Genomic DNA, 15,064 nt, shown 5'->3' with positions numbered 1-15,064 from the left:
TAGGTGTCAGGCTGGCCCAGCGGCGGCCCCCTCGGGCACACAGCAGGCCAGAGAACAGTGTGTACTTGCAACCTGGTAGTCAGCACCTGGCACACGCATGCCCTACCCCTCCTCACGCGCTCCAGGCCCCTGGGCCGGCTAAGAGGCTGCACACAGGTCCACACTCTCAGTGTGGAAATGCAGAAGGGAAAAGACCCTCTTTCTGTGAAAAAATAATACTCTGTGATTTTACTACAAGCACTGTTATGACTACAACTAACATTAATAACTGCACGGCCCTGCGGGAGAACTTAGACATGCCCTGACATATTAATGCCAGCCGTCTCACAAGGTGGTATCATTATCCTATTTTCCAAACAGGGGAGCTGAGGCTCTGCCTGCCCTTAGTCACTCAGCCGCAAGGGGTGGGGTGAGAGGTTTGACCTCACGGTCATCCTTGTTGCTAGGGGACCTCTCTGTGAAGCCCTGATTGGGCCTGACTTTCCTCCTAGAGTCTACATTGTATTTTTAAGTGTCCCAGCCTGGCCAGGTAAGTTCTGTTCCTCAACCAACACACACACACAAACACACACAGACACACACACACACACACACACACACACACTCTCTCTCTCTCTGTCTCAGTTTCACTCACCTCTTCCTCAAGCTCCCACCCCCATCACTCTGTGTGCACAGTTAGAAGGAGCCATGGAGGCTGGGGGGGGGAATCAATATGGCGGCCTCTGGGGGATTGAGGGTTTTCTGGGATCTTAGTGCTGCACGGTGTGAGGTCTCACTTGAGCGCTCAGACCCAGGCAGGGGGTGAAGAGGACCCCTACCTCAGGTGAGGCGGCTAAGTCTGGGGGGAGTCTCCTGAGCACTGCTTCACCCCAGATCTCAGCATGGCCTTGACCCCGGCTCCTCCAGGCTGCTTGGGAGCGGCTGAAGCTCTGGGGCTCAGCCTGTTGGAGGGAGGTGGGGGAGGGGCTGTGGGAACCCTGCACTCTGGGGGTGAGGCTGCGTGTGTAGACCCCATACACGCACGTCTATGCATACCCCATGGCACATGCCCCATGCACATCTCTGTCAGAGCCCCCAGGCATGCACACATGCCCAGCTGGCCCCTGGCCCCAGGCATAGGAGGGAGGTACCTTCTTCTATGGGTCTCCACTGGAGTAGAAGAATGATCCAGAAGGAGAACAAGAAATGTGGCCCGCTCCCTCCCTTCCCCCAGGATGAGACCCCGCAGAGAGAAGCCCAGCAGGGACACCAGGAAGCGGGGCTGGGCAGAAGGAGGGCCGGAGGGCCAGGCAGGTGGAGAAAGTGAGGACGAGAGTCATGGGATACAGGGAATCCGCGAAAGCCCCAAGTCTCTGAAGTGCAGTTGTGAGATTAAGCCTGGGTTCCCTTCTTTGTCCTTTCTAACAGGGGTCCTTTGCCCAGAACCTGGTGGTGTGTGCAGCTCCCTGGTGTCATGGAGAGAGAGAACATATGTGCAGGTAGGCGTGAGAAAACACCCGGGCATGTGTGTGTGTTCAGGGCCAAAGTCTCCTCTCTCTTCAGCCAACAGGGCAGATGTACACTGACACGCAGGGGCCCAGAACCCTGATTTTGTGCTTCTGAGAGCAAAGTGCGCACAGGGTTAGTAGTTCATTCCTTCTCTGCAACACCGACAGCTGGGGGGGGCGAGGGAGTCCTGTGAGCGATTGAGACCCTGGCCTGGGCCCAAGCGGCGGTGAAGCTCCGGCTGTGGGCGGCTTTGTTGGCAGAGCCCTCGGAGTAGGGTGGGGACGGCCAGAGCTGAGAAGGATCTTGGGCCAAAAGGTCCGATGCTGCTCAGGGTAGAACAAGCTGTGGTGGGGTAACATGGAGACTGCGGAAAGGGAGAAGGAAGGAAGGGGACACTGGCTGAGCACCAGCCATGGGCCAGCACTGCGGTGGGCAGCTCACACGTATTATCTCATTGGACCCTAACACTCCTGTGAGGCAACAGCATCCCCCATCTTACAGGTGGTAAAGTGGGGCTCCAAAGGGCAGAGCTGGGATTTGAGCCCTGTGCTCTCCATGGCACCGCACTGCCTCCTGGGACATTCCCGGGCATATTGTGCAAAGAGCCTGCTGAAATCAGAGGCTGCTGACTTGGAGGCAGGGCCTGCAGAAGCAACCAGAGTGGCTCAGAGGGCCTGACTAGGGCCTGGGCCTGATGGAACCATGGGAGGAGACCAACCAGGGCCTAGGCCTGATGGAACCATGGGAGGAGACCAACCAGGGCCTGGGCCTGATGGAACCATGGGAGAAGACCAACCAGGGCCTGGGCCTGATGGAACCATGGGAGGAGACCGACCAGGGCCTGGGCCTGATGGAACCATGGGAGGAGACCGACCAGGGCCTGGGCCTGATGGAACCATGGGAGGAGAGGGTTAGTGGGAGGGCGGGTGGTGGTGGGTTGGGGGCTGGGGGACTGCTCAGGCAGGGCTGCCAGTGGACATTCTCTGAGGTCCAATGGGAGGAGCTTCTGGGAAGATACTTAAGGCCTTGGGAGTATAGCGGAATGTCTGCAGAGCCCCTTCCAGGGGGTGGTGAGGGCAGATGGCAGGAGCCCAGCCCTGGGGACCTAGGCCCTGCAGGGAGACCTCCCCACATCAGCCTCCTCTGCCCCCCATGGAATGGATGCCTCATTCCTGGGCCTGCGGTTGCTTCCTGCCACTCACTCCACCAGCCCCCCGACCCCTCCAGCAAGCACCCCACGCAGCCACATCAGACAGGGAGGAATAGATTCCCACACCAGACCCCTGTGGATCCAGACAACCAGGTGAGAGACCGTTGCTTACCAGCAATGAAGTTTTCTTGTTGGGAAAACAACAGAGAGGCACCCTGTAGATTGGGCACCTTGACCTACAAAGCAATGTGCCTTCCCAGGGGGGGCTGCAGGACAGGGAGCAGATGTGGGCAAAGGAGGACTTGACTTGGAGTCAGAGCCTGGGCACATACATCCCTTCCTTCTCCCTATTCCTTCGTTCTCCCAGACCCCAGAGCTGACAGGGCTGGCTGGCTGGCACTTACGTGAGGAGGGTGAGACATAACACCTATGGCTGAGAGGCCAAATCCGGGTTCCCCTTGGAACCGTGCACTCCTTGACCCAGAACTCATTGGCCCATGCAGGCAGCTAGAATTAAACCACAGGAGAAGCATAGATTCTCTAAACCAGCTCTACCTTCTCCTCACCCCTCTGCCCTCCCCCTGCCCCCAGCCTGCAGGCTGCACAGCCAGGCCTGGCCAGAGAACATGTGGCAGTGGCACCACCCTGAGGTGCTCTCAGGGTCTGGGTTGGCAGCCCCAGTGCAGCCGGGAATCTGCGCACACACCCAGCCCCTCCAAAGCGGGCCGTGGCCCCCAGGAGACAAGGAGCTCTGAGTGCGGTTGTCGCCCTCTCCCCATTCCCAAACTCTGGGACAAAACTTCTCCTCCCGTTCCTGCTTCCTGCTGCTGCTGGGGAGATGGGAAAGCCAGGCTATAACATGAGGGAGGATAGAGGCACCCTCTCCATCTCTGTACTCCTGGGGCCCAGGACGGTCTGCAGGTCCAGGACCAAAGCCCCTCATGCTTGACTGCATCATCTCACTGTTCCCTCCATCAACACCCTGGCCCACTTGTGTGGGATGAGAGAGGACCCGGCTCGGCGTTGGCGGAGCTATAGCGACAGGGCTGCCCTCTTGGCTTCCGTAGCTCCAGGGGGTTGTTCTCCACGCGCGCTACCCACGGGACCTGGGGAATCCCTGGGTCCCTCAGGATGTCAGAGTTGGAGGGCAGCCAGGATGCTCAACCCATTCCTGTTACTAACCTGGAGGGGCTAATGACTTTTCCAAAGTCAGTTAGTTAGTGGCAGTCAGGATGCGACTTAATGGGACTCAGCTCTCCTGATCTGGAGCCAGCGTTCCTTTCCCTGCAACTGATGGCTCTCACGTGGCATCCAGTCTGTCCCCAGAAAGCCCTTTCTTAAAGCCCACGTGTAGCCACAGACAAGCTCTTTTCTCCATGGGGACAGAGGATGAGGACCAGATGGTACCGTAGGTGTCAGCATCCCCACATTCCCCACTGCGTCCCTGCTCCTCTTTTCACCATTTCCAGCCCGATTCCTAACCCTCTGCATCGTCCAAGAGCCTGTTCATCACCAGCCCTTACGTGGGGTAGTACCTGGCACTCCAGTTACAGCCTGACCCTCCATCATCCCTCAGCTCTCCCAGCAGCAGGGTGAGGGTTCCCATTGCCCTGAGCCCCCTGGTACAGGGTAGGAGTGACTGGCCAAGGGTCACGAGGCTGGTAAGAGGCAGAACTGGGACTCAGACCTGTGTCTTCTGAGGCCAGATTACACGCTCCCTCTACGCTACCCAGCCTGGAGTCTGAGGAGAACGGTCTCCGAGCTGGCCTGGGCGATGCCACCACCTCATGGCTGACCTGGAGTCACACAGGTCCAGCAACATTTGCCACAGGCATGGTTCCTTTGGACTTACTATGATTACTCCCCACCTGGCTCCCGGGGTCTGAAGCTTGTATATGTCTTGGGGTGTGTGTGAAGGGGGTGGGGTGGGGAGTGGTTCAAGGGCAAAGAAGGAAAATATATTCATACAATAAAAGTATAAAATTCAATTACCCTAATTTAGCATCTGTGTTTTTTCAGAACAAGTACTGAATCAATTTTACTTGGAGAGGACAGGGTGGAAGGAGATGGGAGGGAGATGTTTCCAATGGGAGGGGAGCATACCCCCCTCTCCAAACCCACCCCCATCCTTCAGATGCACCGCTGACTTACCTGTGTTTTACACATTATTCCCAGTGACCTAGGAACCTGCAGACAGTGTTTAACCTGAGTCTGTCTCTCTGGGCTCTGAGAGTAATACAGTTGCGTTTTCTTTTTTTTGTAAAACTAGTGCATTTGGAACGAGTAGGCCTGGACACAGCATCCTGTCCTCTGTGTGTGACTGGACATTTGAAGGTGTGAATCCTGGACACCTAGGGTGTTGGGATGCGGTCTTCTCAACAGAATAGACGCCAGGTCCCGACCACAACCGTTGGCTTCACTCCGGCAGCAAGAAGCCTCCCTCTCTTGGGCCTTCACCGGGCCAGGGCAGAGGCCAGGCTGCCTGGGGCTGGTCTGGCACTGCTGGGTCTTGGGCCAGAGAGATCAGGGCCTCCTCCTGTCTGCTTTTCGCATTCTTTGAGGAGGCAGGAGGTCTAGCCTCTTCCACCCATGTTAGAGTCCACCCTCCCAGAACTTTGCCTCCCTCAGGGTAGCGGGCAGGTCTGGCCCCTCAGCCTGATCGCAGATACCCTGCTGCCTCCCCAGTGAGTTCTGGAGTCGGGGTGCAGGGGATGCTGCAGAAACACTTTCCCTCCTCTTGTATGTCTCTCCAGCAACTCATGTCTGTACTCTGAGCCCAGGCCTAGAGGGGCCTTCCAGGGGAGCAGGCCCCAGGCCTCCTCCCTGTGTCTTTGGGGGCAGAGGGCCCAGCCTGTTACCTCCGGAAGCTCTTCTCGCCCGGTGGCCGAGAACTGGGGCGGGAAGCAGGGAGCAGCCCATCTGTCTCCTGGCTGTCCTTCTCTTCCTCGTGAAGGGGCTCATCCCCCAGGAAGTCCTCATCATCCCAGGAGCCCACCATGCCATCTGTGGCCTGATACCGGACCTCCACGCACAGGCTGGTCTGGAGGGAGAGATGGGTGGTGAGCGGCTGGGACGGCAATAACAATCACAATCCCGTGTCCTCCGCTGCTCTGTGATTTTTACAAGGTGCTCTCACGCCCTTAAGGCAAGCTGGGTACTATCCTCCCCCTACTTTCCCGTTTTGCAGATGAGAAAAACAGAGGCTCAGAAAGACTGACAACTGAATGGGCTGTGGCTCCAGATCCTGCTGCATGTGGCTCTCCTCCTCCCGGGTGCCCGAGGTGGGGGGCCCATGCCGGGCAGCTGAGCCTGGGCTGGGGGTGGGCCGAGTCCACTGGACACATAATCAAGAGCATCCTCCAGTGTCCCCATGGTGGAGGGCTGCCTGCGGGGACCAGGGCTGGTCTGTCTGAAATCAGCTGACTTCCCCTCGCTCCTGATGCTCTCTGGGGATTTGATGACATGAGCTGAGAACGTCCTTCAGGAGAGGAGCCCAGGCCCTGGACACCCTCAAAGGCGTGAGGTCAGCACTTCTTCCTGCTCACCTGACACCCACCCTCCTAATCTGGAGAGGATGGGAGCTCGAGGTCACCATGGGGTTTTCTCTGTGCCCTTGGGCCACAGAGCAAGAAGCCTCCTCTTAGCTCTAGCTTCTCCCCAGTGCACAGGGAAGAGTCAGCCTAGTCCCTTCCTCAGCCCATGTGGGTGCTAGGAAATCTTCTAGACATGCTTTCCCTTCCTCCAGGTCAGGAGCTGGCTGGCTCCAGCGACCCCCACAGGCAGCCTACACTAGGCATGTGGTCCTCTGAATGCCCAGGCTTCGATTTCCCCAGGGAAGAAGTGTCTTGAGCCACCAAGGCACGGTGGGAGTTTCTCCCCCACCCTTGGCACTCCTCAGAGAGGGTTCCTTCCATCCTGGCTCTCTGTGGCTGCAGTCCTGCTTCTGAAGCTATTCTGCTGGCTACCACATAGGGTCATATGCGAGACCAGGGTTGGAGAGCCATGGTACAGCCCCATTTTACATATGGATAAACTGAGGCCAGGAAATAATAGCTACTGATCTTACTTTATATATTTATTGAGCACTTACTATATGCTTAACTGTTCCGAGCACTTTCTGTGCATTCCTGTTTAATCCTCAGAGCAGTCCTGTGAAGTCGATACTGTAACTTTGCTCACTTTGCAGATGGTATGCAGCCAGCCCACAGTTAGTGAGTGGCCTACTGAATGTTTCTACCCAAGGGCTGTGTCCCTTACCACGAGGCTCAGCTGCCCAGTGGTGGGCATCAATGAGCTCATGGGGGCAGACGCGCCAGAGCAGGGCCTGGGGTCTGGGCGTCCAGAATGGTTTATTTCCTTCCTTTGCTTGAACATGTATTAAGTGCCTACAGACTGTGCGTCATTAGCACACGTGTGTTCCTGTTGGAAGTGCTGGGATGGGATGTGACAGATGAAATAGAAAGAAGGTCCCTGCCCTCACAGAAAGGCTAGTCTGAGACGCCAAGGCAGGCATGCAGAGCGAAGGTCATGCCCAGGAGTGGCCAGCAGGGCTCAGACTGGCTTTCAGATGACGAGAGACACGTCTTTAGTGATTCCTGAGCTGGGTCCAGATGGAAGGGCCCCTGGGGAGAGAAGGGAGGGCATCCCCCCCGTCGCCTTCTCTTGTACTCTCACGGCAGGAAGGACTGCAGTGTCCACCTTGGGGCCCTGTCACGCCCCAAGGGCTCTGGCCATGGCTGCCAGGCTGAGGGGCTCCGGCAGAGTCTGACCTGAGTCTCCTCCTCCCACCTCACCTCCCTGCCCATAAGGAGTGCTCCCCAGGCCACGCTATGTGCAGGGGCAGGGAGGCCAGCAGGCCCCCAGGTGACCCGTAATAGGCAGGTCCAGGGACTCTCTGGGCGTCCTCACCTGGATGATCGCATTGTTGTCGTCAATCAGCATGTCGGTCACCTCCACCTGCTTCTCCTCCACCACCTCCTGCAGCACCATGCGGAAGGTCCCGATCAGCCTGTGAACGGCAGAGGGGGCGCGGTCTTCATGGTTTCACATGAAGAGGCCAGAACGAGGAGCAAGGCTGACATCCCGAGAGGCTGTGACTAGCTGGCAAGGGGACGAGAGGGCTGGCTCAGGCTCCAGGCTGGGGTTGGAGAAGGTGGCCCAGGAGCTGGGGCTGGCCAGGGCGGCACGTCCAGGAGGGTCTGTGACCCCCAACAACCGTGTGTGGGTGTACGTATGACGGCCATTCCCCTGGGAGAGCTTGAGGGCAGTGAGTACCTGGGGGGATGTCCACAGACGGGTCAGTGTGTGCTGGCAGAGCCTCGTGCCCCTTGGGTACAGGCGATTGGGGTTGCCGAGCCCCTGCGGAGCAGCTTCCAGGTGCCCAGCATGGAGGCTGTGGGGAAGGACCAGAGGCTCCTGGACACACAGAGAGTTCTTCCCCCTTCCACCTCCCTAATCACTACCAAGGTCTCTACCCCTCACCGGCACCACTGGCTCATTCGTCCTCTGTTGAGTCAGTAGTGATGCCCACACACACCTGCATTCTGCAAGCTCCTTGGGGCAAGAACCCATCTGACTGTGGGATCCCCATCCACCCAGTTGCCTGGAGGGGATCAGCAGGGCAGCGTTGCGATGAGCACAGACCTGGAGTCGGAGAGACGGGATCGGAAACCCAGCTCGGACACTTACTAGAGGGTTACCTGCTTCCTGGGCAGCTGACCTGGGCTCTCAGTCCCAGATTTCTCCTAAGATGAGCTAATGACCCCTGCTTCACAGAGTTGCTGTTTAGAGGACTAACAGAGATCCTCTGTGCCAAGTTCTTAGCAGAGCGCCTAGTACATAGCCAGCACTCCAGGAGCTGTCTGGTCGCTATCAAGGGGGTGATGTTATAGTGTGAGCCTTTCCAGGGAAGCAGATGTTTCCTATTTCCAGACTCTATTTGATATTTCTGGCTCACAGGAGATCTCAAAATCTACTGGCTGAATTAATGAACAACAGTGGGGGCCCCATAAATGCTGACTGAGTTGACCTGCCACTTCATCCCATGGTTTGAAGGTTATTGCTCTAGGAGAGAACAGGGTACTCAGAGAGATGTTCTCACACGGTGATTCCACATGGGGTAGATTAAAACATACACACCACTTCTGGTTGAAGGGACAAAAGCAGAGGGGGGCATTCACAGGGTGTGAGACAGGAGGGGACCTTGGGATCATCTGGTGCTGCCCTTGGCTTATAGAAAGCAGGAAGGGACACAGTTAAGTTAATGGCCACTCCGGATGAGGTGAGGTATCGGTGGATTCTGACTTTACCGGACATGTCTGATGTCTGCATCCTCCTGAGGGCCATGGAGGGAGACACTGTTTTAAAAAAGCCTCCCGTCTGTGTGAGGGGAGAAAGTGCTGGGAGCAGCCACAGTGAATGAATGCTTCTCTCCGGGGTTCAGAGCTCCATCTGTCAGCTCGCCCCATCCTCCCTATGGGTGAAACTGTTCATACCATCCCTCCACTCTAAAGCCTACCTTGGCTTCCAGGCTCTTCTCAGACAAGCCCCTTGGAAGCTGCCTCCCCCGCTGCATCCTGCCCTCTCCCCAGCTTGGGCTGAAGTGCCGGGCTGGGGTCAGGAGACCTAGAGCCGCTGCCCCTGGGTCTCAACTTTTTCTTTATAAAATGAGGGTGGTGGGCTCTTAGCTTCTGTGTAGCCCTTCTAACAGTAGACTCTAGGCATGAACGTATATACTGGGTTTTTTGCAGCCTCATCTCTTTAGGGTCTAAATCTGTGGTTCTAAACTTCAGCATGAACAGAATCATTGGGAGGACCTGCTAAATCACAGACGACTGGGACCCCCCCCCTCCCCCGCCACCACTGTGCTGGTAACTGTTAACAACTGGCTGGGGGAGGGGAAGGGCAGTCCTGACCTGCAGCTTTTGCTCATTTCCATGGTGTAAATACCTCCACCAAGGCCAGTTTCAAGCTTCCAATGTGAAGCCACTGAGCACCGAGTTGGGAGAGATGCGCACCATCTGCTCTTGGGAGCCGGCCCCGCCCCAGGGGCTCTGACTCAGCAGGCGAGGTGGGGCCCCAGCATGGCTATTTCTGACAAGTGTCCAGGTGATGCTTATGATGGTGCTTGGGGAGCGCACTTTGAGAATCCCTGTTCTACCACTGCCCCTTGCTGACTGGAACTTCAGGCCCTTTTAGCTCCACTAGGGCCTGTTGAGCACCTGCTGAGCGCTGGGTACGCAGGCACAACTTTCCCTAGAAGATACCCAGGGATCAGTAGAGATGCTGCAGTGTGACAAGACACCCCCAGGGGGCAGGATGGAGCTATTCCCCCACAAGGGCTCAGAGAAGGCTCTGGCACCTTCCAGGCTTAAACAAGTTCTCAGACCTTTAGACTTGCGAGGGACCTAAGAGGAAAGCTTGTCCAGCATTCCGTCAAGGAGAAGCCCCTTAGTATAGCTGATTCACTTTGTTATAAAGCAGAAACTAACACACCATTGTAAAGCAATTATACTGCAATAAAGATGTTAAATAAAAAAAAAAAAAAAAAGGAGAAGTCCCTTAAACCTCCTCCCTGACACACACTCCCAGATCCTGCTAGACGCCCGGTGACGGGGACCTCACTATACCCCGGCTGCTCTCACTGCTCACCCATCCACCTCTGCTTCAATCACACAGTAAGCTGAGCTCCGCCTTCTGGCAAATTCCCCTCTCCTCATGCCCTGGTCCAAGCCCTGTTCACACATAGACTAAATGCCATCCCTAATGGGAGGCAATGTAGACAGCAGAAAGAGCCTGGGCTCTGGAGTCAGACAGAGGAGGGTTTGCCCAGCAGCGTCTAAGAGGGTTTCTACCACCTGGCAGCTGTGTGACTTGGGTTGGTTCTCCAACCTCTCTGAGCCTTGCTTTTTTTCCCACCTCCCCAAAGGAGGTGATACTGGGTGGTGGTGAGTACACTCAAGTGAAAGTCCTCTAATACCACCACACTCAGATGTCACATGTCACAGTGGGGCATGGGGTGGGGCGGTGTTTGCCGTCTGGAGGGCCCATACACACTGGTCTCCTGCACAGGGTGGCCTCTGGGGGCAGATGTGCAGCCTCACAGAGCCAGAGCAAGCCTGCGGCCCAGAAGATGGGGCTGGGATCCTGGGAGCTAGCAAGGGCAGAGGACTGAATTCACCATACCCACAGAGCGTGGCTTGTGGGGCTTTAACTCTTAATAGTTACCTGCTGCTTCCCCCAAACAAAAATAAAAAATAGTGTTCTTTGAAATGGACAACAGATGTGATCTCAGTCTTATGTTAAGGATAAAGAAAAGCATCCATCACCAGAGGAGTGGATAAAAAAGATGTGGTGCATCTATACAGTGGAATATTACTCAGCCATCAAAAGGACAAAATAATGCCATTTGCAGCAACATGGATGGACCTAGAGATTGTCATACTGAGTGAAGTAAGTCAGACACAGAAGGACAGATATTCCATGATATTGCTTACATGTGGAATCTAAAAAAAAAAGGGTACAAATGAACTTATTTACAAAAGAGAAGTAGAGTCATGGATGTAGAAAACAAACATGCTTACCAGGGGATAAGGTGGGGGGAGGGATAAATTGGCGGATTGAGACTGACATATACACACTATTATGTATAAAGTATATAATGAATAAGAACCTACTGTATGGCACAGGGAACTACTCAGTACTCTGTAGTGGCCTATACGGGAAAAGAATCTAAGAAAAAAAAAAAGAGTGGCTATATGTATATATATAAAACTGACTCACTTTGCTGTACACCTGAAACTAACACAACATTGTAAATCAATTGCACTCCAATAAAATCTTTAAAAAAATAAAGAAAACCATTTTTTATAAAACTTCACCCTTTTTGCACATCTGTAACGTACCATCCAGGTATGTTACAGGGTGCTTGCTATGAGAACACAGGGTGCTTGCTATGAGAACACAACTTCAAAACAAGTGCCCGTATGCTGCTTCCAACAGAGCGTTGCCCCTCAACTCCCTTCCATAGATGTTCTCTGGGGAAGGAGCTGGTGCAGGAAGGAAAGCCTTGGGTCTGGCCTGCCTGGTGACCCTGGAGACCACCTCCTGCCCCGATCCCAGCTGCCCTTTGTCCAGCCTGGCTGGAAGCTCAGTGGGTCAGCGTGGAGGAGCTGCCTGGGAGACGGGCCCTCCGGATGGCAACCCCCGATTCTGGAAGCTGGGCTGGCCCCCACGGAGCGGCTGGGAAGGCCGAGCAGGGGCAGGATTCTCGGGTAGTTAGCCAGCAGCGAGGGGGGCCCACAGACTGACCACAGTTGCAACCAGGCACCAGGGTCTGTCAATAATTCATTGCTTTCCCCTGGGAGCTGGTGTCAAGTGCCTGAGGCCTCACCAGGCCTCCACTGCTCTCCTGGCTCCTGAATTATTCAGGAGCCCCAGGAGACTGGTGCCTGGGTCAGACCAGCCCCCCTCCAGGGTTCTGGACAGGCAGAGGGGGGTGGCACAAGATCCTCTGGACCCAACACCACGTCCTCACAGGGAAGCCCAAGGCTCTTGTAAAAGGACCTCATTCAAGGTGGGCGGAGCAGACCTGGAGTCTCCTGGCCTGGGTGAGGGGTCAGCTTCTATGCTGCCCTCTGCTTCTAGAATAAGTCCCTTTCTCTGTGGTGGGTGGTGGTGGGATCAGGCCCACAGGTTCTAAATCTCACGCCAGCCTCCTTTACCTCAGTTTCCCCAAATGTACCAGTCATGTGACTGGGTTCCTGGAGAGCCCTGAGCTCTTCAGAGAAGAAGGGCCACTCGAATTCCTGTGCCCAGATGCTCCTACCCTGTACGCTCTCTCCTCCTGACATTTACTCATTCACTCATTCCACAAAGTAAGGGGGGCCTGCTGGGTGCCGGCCACTGTTCCGAGCAGCGGGTGTGGCTTTACTGGTTGCCGTGCCTGGTGCAACCACCAGAGGCTCCCCAGAGGCTCAGCTGCCCCATCAGAAGGAGCCTGGTCACTGAGCTGGGCCACGGTGGTGACAGAGGGCAAGCACTAGGTGGCCCTTTTCTTTGGCTCTGGGAAATAGAGCCCAGACTCCAGGGTGGGAGACTGAGGCCCACCTGACTCAAAGCACCTGCCCTCCCTTTCCCACCCCCCGAGCTGGCCTGTGTCAGGTGGGCCCTGCGCTGTACACGAGACCACCAGTCCTCCCCACCCCAGCTCTGCAGCCAACAGTGCCCTGGACCTTCTCCAGGCTTCCAAGGAAACAGCAGGACCCACTTCCACCAGGTCCAGGCCTCCCCTTGTGGGGTTTCCTGCCTTTTCCTGGGTGGGGGCATGGAGGGCCGGGAGAGAGAAAGGAGAATCAGAGTAGGGACTCCCCACTTCTGTCTCCTTCTTGCTGGTGTTTTAGAACGACTCATCGAAGCCTTATATTCCAGCATACTCACTGTTACAGTAGTTGATTCCCTAAACAATTTACCAGATACTTCTGATTTGTTTATAGCAAGAGTTTTGATGTTTTCAAGCATTTTAGGGATTGGTCCAGCAGCTTTCATTTAAATGGTTTAGCAATCTCTTCCACATCCTGGGTTTCCACCATCACTGTTCACATACCCTGGTTTCTGGGAGTTTGAGGATTAGGAAGGGGAGGAAGGAGACCAGCATCCTAGCCACCCCCCTACGGCCGTCTACCCCTGTGGCCTCAGCAACCTCTCCGAGGCTCACTTTCCCCATCTGCACAGCGAGGGTTGCCCTGGCTGAGCTCCGAGGCTCCCTGGTGCTCTGCTGTCTACCGTGGGTCCTGTTGGGATGCCTGGAGCTCCTCCCAGCCCTCAGCTTCCGATTCTGCTTCTTCCTCCACATCCACCTTGCTGTGTATGTGCCTGTTTCTCCTGTTCTCACAGGTTACCCCGTCTCTCATCCCAGGGAAGAAGGTCCTGCTTCATCTTGGGGGCCCCTGGTGGGGTGTCTCACCAACCTTTCTTGTGGGTGCCAGAGGCAGCTGCCTGAATGATGGGATGCCCCGATAGGCCTCTCTGCTGGTGGGCCTGGAATGCCCACATCCCATACCCAGTTGAGATCTCTCTGGCTCCCGATAAAAGCCACAGAATCCTTGGAGGTCACGTGGTTTGGCCCTTCCTGACTCAGAAATCCCCTCTACGGCATCATGGTCCACTCCCTGCTAACCCTCTCCCCGTGACAGCTCATTGGTTGGAGAGCTCTGGCCATCTTTCATCTGTCTGCTGTCCACCAGCAATGCAGCCCTGCCCTGATCCTGCTTCTAGGCACACATCTTTCCTCTTTCACATGGCAGAAAACCTTCTTAGGGGGCAGACATGGTGCCCTAATCCCTCATCTTAGTATCTCCAATGACTAGCACAGTGTCTGCCTGGTATAGAGTGTTTCTCAGTGAATGTTTGATGAGTGACTGAAAGGATGGACCAAGGATGGATGGATGGATGAACATGTCTTCTGTGATTTTCTCCTCTAGGCTCTCATCCCCTTGTCATGAGGCAAGATTTAAAGCCCCTTCCCCCTGGCAACCACAAGGCAGTGCCTACTCGTGCTCTGTCCAAGCAGCGTGGGGACAGTGGAACCCTTGCCCCTCACCTCTCCTGCTCTGCTGGCTCTCCTACTAACATGGCCTAGGGTTAGGTCAGCTTTTCATTCATTTGAGGTCTTCTCCCACTGTTGAGTCATACTGAGCTCTCAGTGAATAAAACCCCTGCACCATTTCAGATGTGTCATGGTTCAGCCATGACCCCCTCTAGCTTGTATAAGAAAACTGGCTTTCGAATCCAAGACAGGAACTTACATGTACTACATTTAGCCACCATTACAGACTGTTCAAATGATTCTGAATTTTGCTTGTCACCCAGAGAGAAGGATGGGAACTACTTTTGCTGAACCCCTGGTAGTGGTTCAGCAAAAGGAGGTAGATGGGCTCCATTGCAGAATGTAAGCTCCATGAAGGTGGGCACCTTGCCATCACAGTAGGCACTTAGTAAACATGGGGATTGAATGAATGAATGAACATCTGTCTCATTTAATTCTCACAGCTTCCCTTTGAGGTAAGTACTTATCCTCTTTACACATGCAAACATTGAACTCAGAGAGGTCATGCAACCTGCCCAGGGTCACACAGTAGATGACTGAGCTGGGATCTGAGAGCAGGCTTTCCTGACTCCTAAACCACTGAACCAAACTGCCTCGGAGCTTCCAGTCCTCCACAGGTGTGACAAGTTCACTCTCAAGGCTACAGATAGGTGGTCTGTTGGAAGGTATTATCACCTTCTCTGATGGGTAACTGTTGCCCAGCATGGTGTAAAGGGGGAAAACTTGAGGAAGGGGACAGGAAGCTGTGCCAGGACTGGGGACAGAGAGAGTGAACTTGGCCAACAAGGACTGGGAGGGCTGGGAGACTCTGAGGACACGAG

At 55.3% G+C, this 15,064-nt stretch overlaps 1 protein-coding gene across 2 annotated transcripts in view; it reads right to left on the bottom strand.

The window, feature by feature from the left end:
* OTOF (otoferlin) overlaps window positions 1-15,064 on the bottom strand; it is a 94,549-nt gene that overhangs the window by 49,961 nt on the left and 29,524 nt on the right. For both annotated transcript variants that reach the window (XM_024764482.1, XM_024764483.1), the window contains exons 4-5: window positions 7,547-7,646; window positions 5,497-5,678 (exon numbers count right to left, since the gene is read on the bottom strand). In XM_024764482.1, coding sequence (XP_024620250.1) covers window positions 5,497-5,678; window positions 7,547-7,646 — 282 coding nt within the window. The remainder of the gene's footprint in view (window positions 1-5,496; window positions 5,679-7,546; window positions 7,647-15,064) is intronic.

The sequence above is a fragment of the Neophocaena asiaeorientalis genome, unplaced genomic scaffold (assembly GCF_003031525.2).
Source record: "Neophocaena asiaeorientalis asiaeorientalis breed wild unplaced genomic scaffold, Neophocaena_asiaeorientalis_V1.1 scaffold345, whole genome shotgun sequence".
Taxonomy (NCBI): Eukaryota; Metazoa; Chordata; class Mammalia; order Artiodactyla; family Phocoenidae; genus Neophocaena; species Neophocaena asiaeorientalis.
Note: the sequence above shows the minus strand (reverse complement) of the source record. Positions and strands in the feature narration are given on the sequence as shown.